Below are 14,226 nucleotides of genomic sequence, written 5' to 3'. Positions count from 1 at the left end.
AACACATTTTTGGGTGTCACCTTACCCATTGACTATCCTTTCTCTTTTTAAAAGTATAAAAATATCATAAATATACAAAAATTTTTGTTTCCCTCTTCCATCATTTATCCTTTTTCTCTTATTTCATAAAATACAGCTGGGTTTCAGGGCTGAAGGTTGGACTACAAGTTGCAGATATTTGTAGGACTGAGCTACTAGATTTGGATGACTTACTACTTTTTGGGCTACATTTTGAGAATTCTTCTGTATTTTTTATAAAACTTCTCTGGTAACTTATGAGGTTATCGCTGGATACATTGCAGTTTATAATATTGGTTATTAATTAATGAAAGTAGCATTCTATATGCTATTTGCTTAATAAATTACATCAGTTATATGGTATTTGGCATATTGTACAGAAATATGTCAATCTTGGATAATTTAAAACTTAATAATTCAAAGTCATGATTATTCCTTGAACTAACAAGGATTTCCTGTATAATCTTAAAATCTGCTTATAATCTTATTTCTGATTTTCATAATTTTTTTATATGAAAATATTTGTTTTTATTTATAAAATCTAAAATATAGGAGTTATGCTATCATTTAAATTGGTGATACAGTGGTTTGCAAATTCCAGGGGGTTTATTTTAATTTGTAATATCACAGGAAATTGTGATATTACACAATTTCCTGTGATATTTACAATTTATAATTGTGTAATATCACAGGAAAGAGACTTAATGTAACAAATTTGTATAACTCGATATAAATTTTTCAAATTATAATAAAATGTCACTACAATTTTTTGAAGAAAAACATATAAATTATTCTATTTAATTGATAATATTAAATATAATATTTTTATTTCATAAAAATCTATCTAAGAGGTTTAAGGAACAAATTGTGCGTTCATGGTGTTTCACAAAACAGGAAAATATTGGGTACCACTGACTTAAATGAATAATATAATACAACCTCCTGCCAAAAATATTAGACCATCCTTCAAAAATATTGATTTTGTAGTTTTGATTGCATATAACTATTTTCAGCTACATTTTACAAATTTTTTTTGTTTTTTTCCTCAAAATTCAGTATTTATTTAACAGAAAAAAGTTTGCACAATATTAGGAATTATGCCAGTCTAAAATTTTGGATCACACACAAATGATTTAATTTTTTTCTAATATTAAAATTTTTAAGGGTCTAATACTTTTGGCAGGGGGTTGTAATAATCATAGTAATTATAGTAACACTTACTTTGTATAATTTTCTGTTGAAAAACAATCATTTTTTTTTCTATAAGATACTTTAATAATAAACATAAAAATAGAAGATATATTTCAATGCATAAGTTTTATCATAGAAAATTTAAATTTATAATTTGGTTTCATTAAACGTTGTATTTTTTTTTTTTTTTTAAGAAGTTGTTAAATTTGAGTCAATTTATTTTTTGAGGCAGAGTGTTAGCAAATTCTCTTCTGTGTGTGTGTATTCATTCTCAAAATCTGTTTGATTTTGATTAAACTTTGCCAGTTTCCATTAATTGCAATGAGGAATCCAAAAGTGTAATAAAAAATGGAGGTTCATGTCTTTGAGATAAAGGTTGTAGCAAGAGCATATGTGACAAAATAATATCACGTGAATCACATGGCAAAGTCATGGGCTGTTCCATGGTCACTTGCATGCCTTCTTTTGGCTTATAGAATTGAGTTTGTTTTCAAAATGTAATGGGCCGATTTTGATAAAACTTTGCCATTTTTAATTAATTATGATGAGGGACCCAAAAATGAATTAAGGGACCATTTAACTTTAAAAAATAGCAGTCCAGTGACTTTGTATTAAAGTGGCACTGTCTGTGCTCTCTAATGTGACTGAATGTGCCTAATGAAATTTAAACATAATTGTCAAAAATACTGTAGTGGTGGGTTGTTATTTAACAACCTGTTATTTTTAAACTGTTATTTTAAAAAACAATGACAGATCATTATTTAAAAAGAAAAATGACAGCCAATACAAAGTATGCACGTGTGTTTACTGTATATATAACAGCTGGAAAATAGTCAGAGCAGTGAATCATAGAAAAATACTTGTAACACATTAGGCTTTTATCTGTCATCTTCATTTTGGATCAGAAACACAATAGTGAACACATCAGAAACAAATGGTTAATCTGTCCTGAATGTATCTGGTCTTATTTCCTTGTGGCCTGGCCATCTTCTGTGCATGCCTGGCAAAATTATGATGGACATGATTAAAAAATAAGCCCTCTTAGTGTTTACAGGGCTAAAAGAGTAAAAGAAATTAATTATGCAACACTATTTTTCTACAATTTTTCTACACCACCCTTTATAATGATAATCACTAGACCCATATAAAATTTGTGATGCTATAAGGACACTCCTGTTGTTAGTATTTCCAAACCAAAGACTTGACCCTAAAACAGTAAAAAATGAAAAAAAGAAAGCATTGTGTAGAGAGTTACTATCGTAAATGTTTTGTTTGTGTGATTTCTATTTCTGGATACAAAATATTCAATTGCAAAGACTGAACAGAAGGACAGGATACCTTTCACTATCATTTATTCATCTGCATGGGATTGAAGCTCTCATAGTATAACAAATTTACAATTAAAAAAAGAAAATTAACAGTAGTAACTTTGAGCACACCACCAAAACTAAATTCCATTCATTAACAAAATTCAATGCTTTACAAATGTTTTCAAACTGTCGGTACGACAATATTCACGCCAAAGACCGTATAAACGTTGCAAAAAGTTCACTGAGTTCAGCGTTATATCCACGTTTGCTTGTCGCAAGTACTTTCGACGAACCTTACTGTCGTCGTCTTCAGGCGAGTTCGTAAATTTGTCGAAAAACTTTAAAAAGAAACAAATCGATGCAGAATGGAACGCATAAAGCTTTACCGAAGCCGTTACGAACGTAAATTAAAAATTCAAAAAACATTCGAAAGCCGATCGAGCATCTAGCTCCACGACTAGCGAGGCAGCGCATGCGCAGACCCGCGCTTACGCTAATTGTATATTAGATAACGCTAAAGCGCTTTAAACGCTTGAATAACGTGACCCAAATATTGGGCAGCTCAAGAGTGGGAGTGTTGCGTGCTTCTAACGTGGTGGTAAGGAGGGATTCCCAGATGAAAACTGTTTTTCTATCATTGCAGCACTTGAGCATATGCGCTTGCGACCATAGTGGATTGAAACCCTGTTCGAGAGCCTTTTTTGCTAGCTCTGTGGTGTGCCTACCCCTCACCACATCGTCCTGGTGCTCGGCGAGGCGGCTGATGAGCATTCTGGTGGTGGCCCCGATATATTGTGTGCTTATTCCCGTTGCTAGATTTTCCAGTGGAACAGCATAGACCCCCGATTTCTCGAGCGTGGAGAGCTTGTCTCTGTCGTTACACAGAAGCTTGCGCAAGTTTGGAAGTGGAGCTAATGGCAGTACCAGGTTGCGCTTCCTAAATATTCTGCAGATACGTATAGAGAGGGGTCCGAGGTATGGCAACGATGCTTGCATCACCGAAACCTCCCTCTTGCTGCTTAGCGTGGTGCTAGGAAACAACGATTTCTTTACCCTACTGAGCACATGTGTAAATTTTGCACGCGAGAAGCCAGCCGTGCGTACTGCCAAACTGATGTTATCTAACTCGATGTTGGCCAGCTCCTGCGTAGAGGAAAGCAAAAATGCCCTTCTTATGAGGGAGGCGATGGCTGCGTTGACATATCGAGAAGGCTGAAATGCCTCTGCTGGGATGATATACGGGGCTATGTTGGCCTTGTGGTGTACCGAAATTTTTGAATTTTTAATTTACGTTCGTAACGGCTTCGGTAAAGCTTTATGCGTTCCATTCTGCATCGATTTGTTTCTTTTTAAAGTTTTTCGGCAAATTTACGAACTCGCCTGAAGACGACGACAGTAAGGTTCGTCGAAAGTACTTGCGACAAGCAAACGTGGATATAACGCTGAACTCAGTGAACTTTTTGCAACGTTTATGTTTTCAAACTCCTTTTGAAACTCGAATCAACTTTAAAGTTGTTCTATAATAGAATGTTTCAATCCAAACATTTCAATGTGTGAAGAATTGAATTATTTACGGTAATAATTTTGATAAAACTATAGAAGCAGACCATTATGCATTTTCTTTTAATCTTTTTTTTTTAAGATACATATTTGATAGACATTTTCAAAACACAGAATTTTTGGGAGAAACCCATATAAAAAGTGAATCACTGCTGCTGGAAATTGGCATATGGGTCTGCTAAAAATACATCCAGTCTTCCACAAAGTAGTGCTCTCTATGAAGTTGACACTTGCAAAAGTAACAACACTAAGTCACATGGCTATTGGTAGCAAATAACAAGTGGTGAGGATGCTTTGTCTACCATGGGTTAGCTTTACAGCATATGTCCTTCAATGTGTTTAAATGTTTGCTGTATGAAGAATGTGTATTGAAAAAATTGGAATATCAGTTTGTAAAATGAACTACTGATGTATGAGGAGCATTCTGATACATCAATATATTGGTATCAGTTGTATTTCTATTAATAACTTTGTTATTGCTAATTTTTAAATTTAATTTTAAAAATTTTTATTTGGAAATGTCATCAGAATATGAAAAACAAAATAACAACATTTTTAGTCAGATTTTTTTTCTTATTTGATGAGAGTATTGATGATAGTATATATAAAAACTCAACTGACTCAGTATGAGAGAATTAGTAGTGTGATTAACATCTCATTCTAATCACCATTTTTCATTTCTACAAATTATTTTATACAATAATTTGTTGTAAATTTTGATTCTTTTATTTTTATTTTTGATTCTTTACATCTTGTGAACATTAGAAAGGAATATATATTTTGATTAATTCCATATATCAAGTAACTCATAAGCACTTGCTTTTGTTTTGTGTCTTTATTTATAGGTTTAACTGATAATGAATTCTTCATTATCTAAATCTTACTTTGTCAATTTACAAAGTTCTTTCAGACAGATTTCAAAAGGAAGTTATCAAATTATTAAATGCTTGATTAATTTTGGCCTATAACTTGGCTATTTTTAATAAGCAACACAAAGAAATTTATTGTAAAAGTAAACAGTTAGGCTGTCAACGTGTATTAATTTTAATAATTACATTAATTTTTTAATTAAATTTAAAAACTAGAAAAAAGATTAACACAGAGTGAATTAAAACCTTAACTTTCTGCTTACCTGTATTTATTTATTTTATCAAAGCTTATTTTATATTCAATGAATGATATTTTCTTTATTTAAATAATCAAAAATTTATGTAGAATATTTTTTTTTGTGATGAAGGCTAAATTTTATCATTTTGAAGACATTCAAAAAGGTGATTGTTTAATTTATTTCACTGAGTACAGATATTACAGATATTAGCAAGGTTGAGGCCAAAGTTTTAAATGCAAAAATGTGTATGATGGACGTTCAGCGCCATTTTCCTGTAAGCCTAGAAGCTTGACAATGGCATTTGGAATGTCGAGCATGATTCCACTGACTTTCCAAACATCATTGTCAAACTTATAGGCTTACAGGAAAGCGGCACCGAACGTCCAACATACACGTTTTTGCATTTAAAACTTTGGCTTCAACCTCGCTATTGTATTGTACAGTGTTATACTCATGATGGGCTATCCAGTCAGTGACAGTTACAGAAGTGAATATCATAACTTTAAATTTTAGATTTCTTATATTTATAAGACAGTTTGGTTCTTTTATAGAATGAAATAAATTAAAATTTTATTTTTAATAATTTAATCACTTTTTCAGCAATTTTGAACCACCAGTTGACTATACCTTTGATAAAGTTATAGAATTTATTTCTTCATTGGTGAAGAAAGAAGATGAGAAGTCAAATAGTTCCAGATTACTTAGAGGTCCTTACCTTGCTCAAATGGAATTGCTATGGATGCTTTTAGAAAGGAAAAATGCATTGTCCAACAACATTGGTAAATTACACAATGATCTATCTAATGTATTTAATAACATAATTTTTTTCCATCTTAATCTACTTCTGTAAAGATCTGTATTTGAACTCAATTCTGACCCATAATCATGCATAAATATATAAATTCATATAATATAAAGTCTTATTGACATTACAAAGTTTATGGACTTTTGTCCTTTTTTTTAATGAAAGTATTATGTATTTAATCATGCAAGCTTTTTTATTTATTTTTTTAAAGGATTTATATAATAAATAATAATCAGTGAATAAACTATTAAAAAAACATAGCACTTTTTTCTTTTTATGATTATGGAAAATGTATGCATTAAATTATAATAGTTTAATTTTTGCCTAGCAAATTTATTTTTAATTTAATGATGATGAAGGGGGTTTTTAAAAGAAATCAAAATAGTTTAATTTAAAAATAATAATAATCAATTATCTGGAATGTCTGAAAGTTTAACTATCATTTGGATTATTGTTAAATTATAAATTAAGCATATTATTTTTTAATAATAATTTAATTTTCATAAATTAATTCTTTTTCTAAACATTATTTGTAAAAGTAAATTCGTATTATGAAGTATTATCAAAACAGAATGCAATCCTTTGACCCCTGTAAATATTTCAGATGTTCTTAATTCATTCAGTTAAAAACAAAAGAATTAGAATATAATTGTAAAATTTCAGTTTTCAAATAATATATGTTTTTGGTCTGCATTCTGTTTTCACTTAAATCTGCACATTAATACTCAACACACAATAATACTCAAAGTTAATTTATAAACTAACTTTGAGTATTATTTCATTATATGTATAGTTTTACATTTGAAATATTATGTAAACTCTTTGATTATCACAGTTAAATATTCATATCATATATTTTCCAGATGATAAGTAATTATAATTAATATGAAACACATATTGTATATTGTATGTTTATATTTTGTGTTTTATAACTGTTTAATTAAACATTTATTTTTAATATATTCATTAGGTACCCCGTTTGATCTGTTAATGAAATATTTTGAAAAGTTTGGAAATAAACCTGGTTGTTTTTTAGACATAGTTCATGTAATTGAATCACATTCTATGTCTGATCAACAAATAGATGAAGTAAGTTCATAGTTTTTATTTTATGATAACATAAAACACAATTTTTTTTAGCCTAAAATTATATTTATTTAATTATAAAGATGAATGGATTAATACTATACTTGCTTTTAGTTTACTTACTAGAAAGCAAGATAATTGTGGATGAGTTGGCATTGTTAAGTATTGTACAGGAGATCATTTTAACATAGCAATTTTTGGGCTTGTCATATGTAGTTATACCTTTTATTTAATTATTTATTTAGCATTATTTTCAAAAGTATTTTCTCTTTTACGAAAATAGCCTATCAGTCAAAATATATTTCAGCTTCATTGCCCTCTTTGATTGACTTTTATGATATGTTATTAATATTACATTATTACAGTACATGAACTAATTCAGGTGAAGGGATCTCTATTAAGGCTGAAAGTCTGTTATATAATAAAATAGTTTTTTCTGAATTCATTTATTAAAAAATTGACAAATTAGTTAGCTTATCTGTATTTATGTACAAGGTTCATTCAAAAAGTAATGCACCAGAATTTATTTTGCTGCTAGTATGAAACATACAATTGTGAAACTTGGACATCTTCTAGCTGTTATCTTTAGTTTATCTTCATGTTATTTTTCAACAAAGTCTCTGCCCTTGCCTTTGGTTATATGCCAGCTCTGTACCAGTCCTGATTTTGTGCATGCAACCACTTCCTCACAGCAGTGACATCATCATCATCTGACTGGAATTTTATTCTTGGCTTGCATCATCACTGTCTTCATTTTCAGATCTAAATTATGGTGCATTACTTTTTGAATGACCTTGTATATATGTTTGTATAATTGAAATTAACTATTATGAGAAGTTTAATTTTACAGAAAAGTTTTGTACAGTAAAACATGTCCAAAATTGAACTTGAGTAAAACAGAAACCTGCCTAAATGGAAATAATTCTTTGAAATGTAGCGATTTTCTATGTTAAAAAAAATGGAAGTCTTCCAAACTGGAAAAAATATTCAATATTGTGCAATTCCACTTTACACAGGTTTCATTGTGTATTCATTATTACTTATGTACCACTGTAATGTAATAAATAGGAGCTAAATCAAAATACTGTAAACAAACATTTTTTGGAAAATGCACTTTAATTTTATTTGACCAAAATAAATAATGTTTCTAATGAGTGGTAACTCTTAGATTTGAAAAAAATATAATCTGTTAATTTAATTGCATATAAAAAGCATTTTATATGTAATTAATTAAGTTAATTAGCTAAGTCAAATACCATACAAGGTTGAGACTAATAATACAGAAAAACTATACAAGTAATACAGCCTTATAGCAATAGTCATTCCTGCCTGGTCTAAACTACATTTGTTCACTACATGGTTTATGAAGTAGCATCATCCATATCACACTGCACCAGAGTTGAACAACAGGCTATTATTTCATTTTTGACAATTGAATGCAGTAGATGTTGTGAGATCCATTGCACGATGTATGCACAATATAAAGAGTAATGAATGTTACTGTTAAAACAGTAACATTCATTCCTACAGTGCTCATTGTGCATGTTTGTTCAGCCTTTCTTGGACTGTTCAACCTACTTGCAAGCTTTTTGCAGCAACATGCATGACTCTCCATATTGTCTTCACCCTCCAATGGATCTCAGTAACTTATAAGTAAAAAATTTATGTACAAAAAATATACAAAATATGCAATATGCATACTTATATTGCTAATAATATTTTGACACACAAATCTCTAATTTTGTATCTTCATGTAAGCATTTCTCTAAAGCAGTATATTATGTACTTTTCTTTAAATTGATATTATGAAAAGTGCATGTTGTGATCTAGCAATATATTTAGATATAACTCGTATTTTAATTCATTTCTGATATATATTGGCTAGATGAGTATTTTTTAAAAGCATTCTATCTCAAAATATAGAATTTACTTTCTCTCATTAGAAGTTATCTATCTTTGTTTTAAAATTGAATTATAAATGTTTTGTAAAATATTATTATTTTTCTTTCTTGTCTTTTTAAAGCTTTTGGAGAAGATTAGACTGTCATTAGAAGTTAATGAAGATGGAAAACTTATCCTGCCAAGTGATGTTAGTATTTTAATTATTATTTATAATTTAGATTAATTTATATTAGACATGTTTAGTAAATAAATGTGAAATGTTGATGACTGAAATGTGTTTTAAAATATTTTCAATATTTGTTTTGACATTTTTTTTTTTCAGTACAATATTATAATTTGTAAATTTAAATGAAATGACAATTTCTTTTCCCTATGAAATATTTAATCTAGTGCTAAGTTACAATAAATAAATATTCTTCTGACTACTATCTAAATCATAACTAATTTTTTGAGTTGGTTATTGGATTTCTTCATTTAATTTAAAGTGTTTTGCCAAAAAGAATGCAATAAGCATTCTTTACATCTATTTATAGTAAAGTCGATAGAATATGGAGGATATGATAGAATATCCATGTTACAGACCTGTGATGTTAACGGTAGCTTTATAATGTTAAGTTGTAGATATTATTTTTAATTACTTATAGATGTTACACTTTATGGTATGCTTTATTTATTTATGTTTTATTTTTTGAAAAAAATGCTTACAATTGACCTGATAAATATCTCTCTTACTGATTAATTTTTTAGGATTATTCTGATTTGATTCTAGAATGTTGTTGTCATAACTTTTCCACAGATCGTTCAATCAAATAATTTTTAATTCAATGAAATTTATATCAAATATTTTTTCTTTTACATTTGCAGTTAATCATAAATTTATTCATGATTTATTTCTGTTTATTGTACTGTTTAAGAATTTTTCTTTTATATAGTACAGTTCCATTTAATGTTACAAAAATCCTTATTTTATTCTTTAACTTTCTGATATATATAATAATAATTTGGATGATATAGTAAAATGAATCAATGTTGATATTTGTTTTCCTCGCTAATTCATACTCAATAATAGCAGGTTAATTGCCTGCTATTATTGAGTAATTATCTGCTTAAATCACTGTATTCTTAGCATAAACAAGTTTTATGATTATTGACAGTTTACCAATATTTAGAGCATAATATAATTCTAGGTCCTTTCTGAAATGTTTTCAGCTGACACCATATTCCATATTTTGGACTTGTGATTTTCATCTTATCCTACACTAAAATACAAAATGCAGAAAAACTGAATTTTTTTTTTGGAGATATATGAATACAAATATAATGTTCAAATTTTTATTAGTAAAACCATAAAATTGTTGAATGTCAAGACTGATTATAATAATTTGTAAATTATAACTTTTTGTTGATTACTTATTGAATGGATTTAATATACTATCCTTGGAAAAATTTGGAATCACTTCACATTTTCTGACATTAACATAACAATTTTCTTGTCAGTTTTCTGTAGTTTCATATATGCTTTATTACAGAAATCAACTGATTAACAAAACTATGTTCCATTATGCAAATCTAAACAATCAAACAGCAATTTAAATGCAAATGAAAAATTTACTTAGGAGAAACATAATAAATTCATTTTGGGAAAAAGTTTGGAAACATAGAAGGTTGTGGTAATAAGTATGAAATCATCAACATAAATTTCATATTTAATAATTTGTATGGCCTCATTTGTCATTCATTATAGCTGTAACTTTTAGGCATTTATTCTTCAAGATTTTACATATTTCTGGCACAGATATTATGTAATTCCAAGCATGATTAATAAAATTCTATTCAGCCCTTCCTTGTTTGATGGATACCTAGAACAATAAACATTACAAATTTTTAAATCTGGACTGTTTCATGGCCAATTTGTCTTTTCCAAATTTTTTTAAGTGACAAATTCCACAAATGACATTGCTCTGTGGCACAATTGTTGTCACCTTTTAATTGTTGGGATAAGGAATCCTTTTAGCATCTTCGTATATACTTCTGCATTCACAGTGATGTTAAGAAGGCAGTTTTCCGGGTCCTTGTGTTGAGATACATTCCCACACCCTTAGAGACTGAGAAAATTTGGCTTTGCATTTCATGTAATTGTCTTGACATGTTAATTGTCCTTGCCTTTCCTTTTCCACATAAAATGATCTTTAACTCATCATTGAAGCTGATATGACTCTATTGTTATACAGTTAAGTTTTTTCATTCTTTGCCTGATAATAGTTATTTCTATCAGTGAATTTTAGTTAACCTTGGTTTTGTTTTAGCTTTCTTATAGAAATAACCCTTGGAACGGATAATATTTCTTACTGTTCTTGTGTTCTACTGATATTGAACCAAACGTCATTCAATTGCTTTGAGTTTGCTTATAGCATACTGCTGCAAATTTGGTGCAACATTCTGTCTTGGCATCTGGAAGTTAGTGTGGATGCCTACTTCTGGGTCAGATTTTTGCAGTTTTTATTATTGTAAACATTACATCTTACAGTGGACTGTGAACATCCCATCATCTAGGCGAGTGGTCTCCAAAGTGGGGTATGCAAAGTGATACTTGGGAGTATGCCAATTTTCCTTCAGAATACTGTATGCGTGTTCTGTCCACAGTCTGTCTAATCTTACTGTCATCCTCCCAATAAAGTAGGTTCACAATCACTTGCGATTATACATAGAAAAAATTCAAATTGTGGATAGTGGGAAATTTAGCAGGAATTATGTATTTATAGTGGAAATTTAGCAAATTTTATTATATTACGAGGGGGGTACAACTTATAATTATTCTCTCTTAGGAGTATGCAATTAAAAAAGTTTGGAGATCACTGATCTAGGCAACACGATGTTGATAATATCCATTCTTCAGCCACACACGATATGATTTTTTACATTGTCAGACAATTCAGCTGTTGGAGTTATTTTAAGTACCTATATTAGAACTGCTAATGGCAGTTAAAGTACACAAAGTAGCTTTGAGTATTTAAGTAATTTTGCTTATTTTAAGCAGGTAAGCAGAAGATTCCATACTTATTTCCAGTGCCTTTTATGATTTCAAACTTTATTCAAGATTAATTTATTATGTTTGTCCTAAGTAAATTTTTCATTTGCATTTAATTGCTATTTATTTGTATAGATTTGCATATTGGAACAGTTTTGTTATCAGTTGATTTCTGTAATAAAGTATACATGAAGTTGCACTAATGATGAGAGAATTGTTAACACCAGAAAATGTAGGTGGTGATTCAAAAAATGGAGATAGTATTATATACTACAAGATAATGTTACAATCCTATATTTTATAAAATAAAAGCAAAAGTATTAACAATTAATTAAAAATTGTTTATTTATAGTCTCGGCAAATGCAACGACATTTGTGTTATATTCAATTAAAACATTGGCTTGGAGGACACGATCAGTTTCTCCCTCATCAGAGATTACATTTAGCCAAAGATCTTTTAGAAAGATATTATCATGGTCTTCAGTTTGGTAAGTTTTAATATTCTTTTTCCTCTGTAATAATAATATAGTTACAATAAAAAAATATTAACTCAGATTGCAAGTAAAAGATTTTTGAATATACTTTTATTTTATTTGAATTATTATATGTAAATATTCAATTTTGTAAAATCAACTTGTGCTCAGTGTACAAATTATTACAAATTAAACAAAAATAAAAAAATATATAGATTAAATATATAATTTCAAAGATATCAATTGTTATGGATTGTTCGTAATCATTCCTAATTTTCACCTGTTGTTATGGAATTACACTTGCTTCTGAAATTATTATAAAAAGTCAATTAATTAATGAGTGATCCCCTACTGAAAATTATAGATGCCTCCTTAATTTGTACTCTGCTGATCCTTTAATTCACTGCACAGTTCATTTTAAGAATACTCAAGATGCCCTGTTTTATTTATCTTTGTCAAGTAATGAAATAATATTACTTAATGTAAATTTTAAATTATTTTCAGATTTAGGTTCATTTCAGTTAACTGTTTAAATTAGTATGTTATGTACTTGGGAGCATTTGTTACAGTTTTGTTATTCCATGTTATATTACTGATACATTCGTGAAAAATCATATCAGAGTACTGAAAATGCCTTTAGAGGTTATCATCTCTACTTTTATTGTAACATAATTATAAAAAAGTACATGTCTATTTCATTCATTCAAATTTAATTATTATTTTTTTATTTTTATTTTTTTTGAAAAATAGTATATACTTTTTAAGCTCTGTTTTAAAGTTAAATTATAAATGTGTACTTACTGATTTAAAAAATAATAATAATAAAGTTTTAATTAAAGAATTCAGACAATCTTTCCTCGCTTACTCTCTTTCATTATGTTGTGTACTAATAAAAATGTATCTATTTTACTTATTAGTAAAATTATATTAATTTTTCTATTGAATATTAATGCATTTTAAGATAAAATACATTTATCAGTATATTTTTTTTTAATTCAAATATTTAATTCAAAATGTATTTTCTCACATATAAGACAACCTCACATACAAGATGAGGCATGACTTTAAAGATCAAAATAAAGAAAATTAGAATTATTAATACAATTGTAATTTTATTTTGTTTATTCACAAGTAAAATATCAAATGCATGTAAATGCACACATTGTCTGGCAAAAAATACTTGCATTTTAAACTTCAAGGAAAAATCTTGTAAAATCGACAACATAATTTGTTCATGTAAAGCTGGACAATCGGGAACCTTTTTGCTACTTGAATCCACTCTCTGTCGATTAGACTTATGAGTTTCTCTGAATTCTAATTTCCGAATAATCATCTGTTTTCATGTGGGAATGGATAAAACTTATATCCAGCTTCCATGTGATTTTGGAATTCAATTCAAAAGCTTTGTTTTCCCTATTGCTATTCATCTTTACTTCTGACAATACACAAGAACGATTCAAATGACCCAGATAAAATACTTATGTTTTTAAATACAAGAGGGTAAGCATATGGTAAAAAATGCAAATATACTGTTTACAAAAATTATTTGCAAAATGCAAAGAATCTTTCGATCACACACACAGGACGACCTAAGTTTTTGAAGCAGTGAGAAATGAATTAAAACCTCGTCTTATATGCGAGCAAATACGGTAAATGTTATTTTTGATGACTTTTTGAATTTTTAAATAAAATATGAATTTAAAAATTAGAAAATGTGATAATATAATATTTGATTAATTTAGTTA

The 14,226-nt window shown here is 28.5% G+C and overlaps 1 protein-coding gene across 1 annotated transcript in view; it reads left to right on the top strand.

Annotated features, from left to right (window-relative positions):
- The window catches only part of psidin (phagocyte signaling impaired), a 72,491-nt gene that overhangs the window by 39,886 nt on the left and 18,379 nt on the right, over positions 1-14,226 (top strand). Inside the window, exons 9-12 of the mRNA XM_067276388.1 lie at positions 5,788-5,966; positions 6,963-7,081; positions 9,102-9,167; positions 12,361-12,496. Of these exons, the coding sequence (XP_067132489.1) occupies positions 5,788-5,966; positions 6,963-7,081; positions 9,102-9,167; positions 12,361-12,496 (500 nt within the window). The remainder of the gene's footprint in view (positions 1-5,787; positions 5,967-6,962; positions 7,082-9,101; positions 9,168-12,360; positions 12,497-14,226) is intronic.

Source organism: Centruroides vittatus, unplaced genomic scaffold, assembly GCF_030686945.1.
Source record: "Centruroides vittatus isolate TY-2023 unplaced genomic scaffold, ASM3068694v2 contig_689, whole genome shotgun sequence".
NCBI classification, from domain to species: domain Eukaryota; kingdom Metazoa; phylum Arthropoda; class Arachnida; order Scorpiones; family Buthidae; genus Centruroides; species Centruroides vittatus.
Note: the sequence above shows the minus strand (reverse complement) of the source record. Positions and strands in the feature narration are given on the sequence as shown.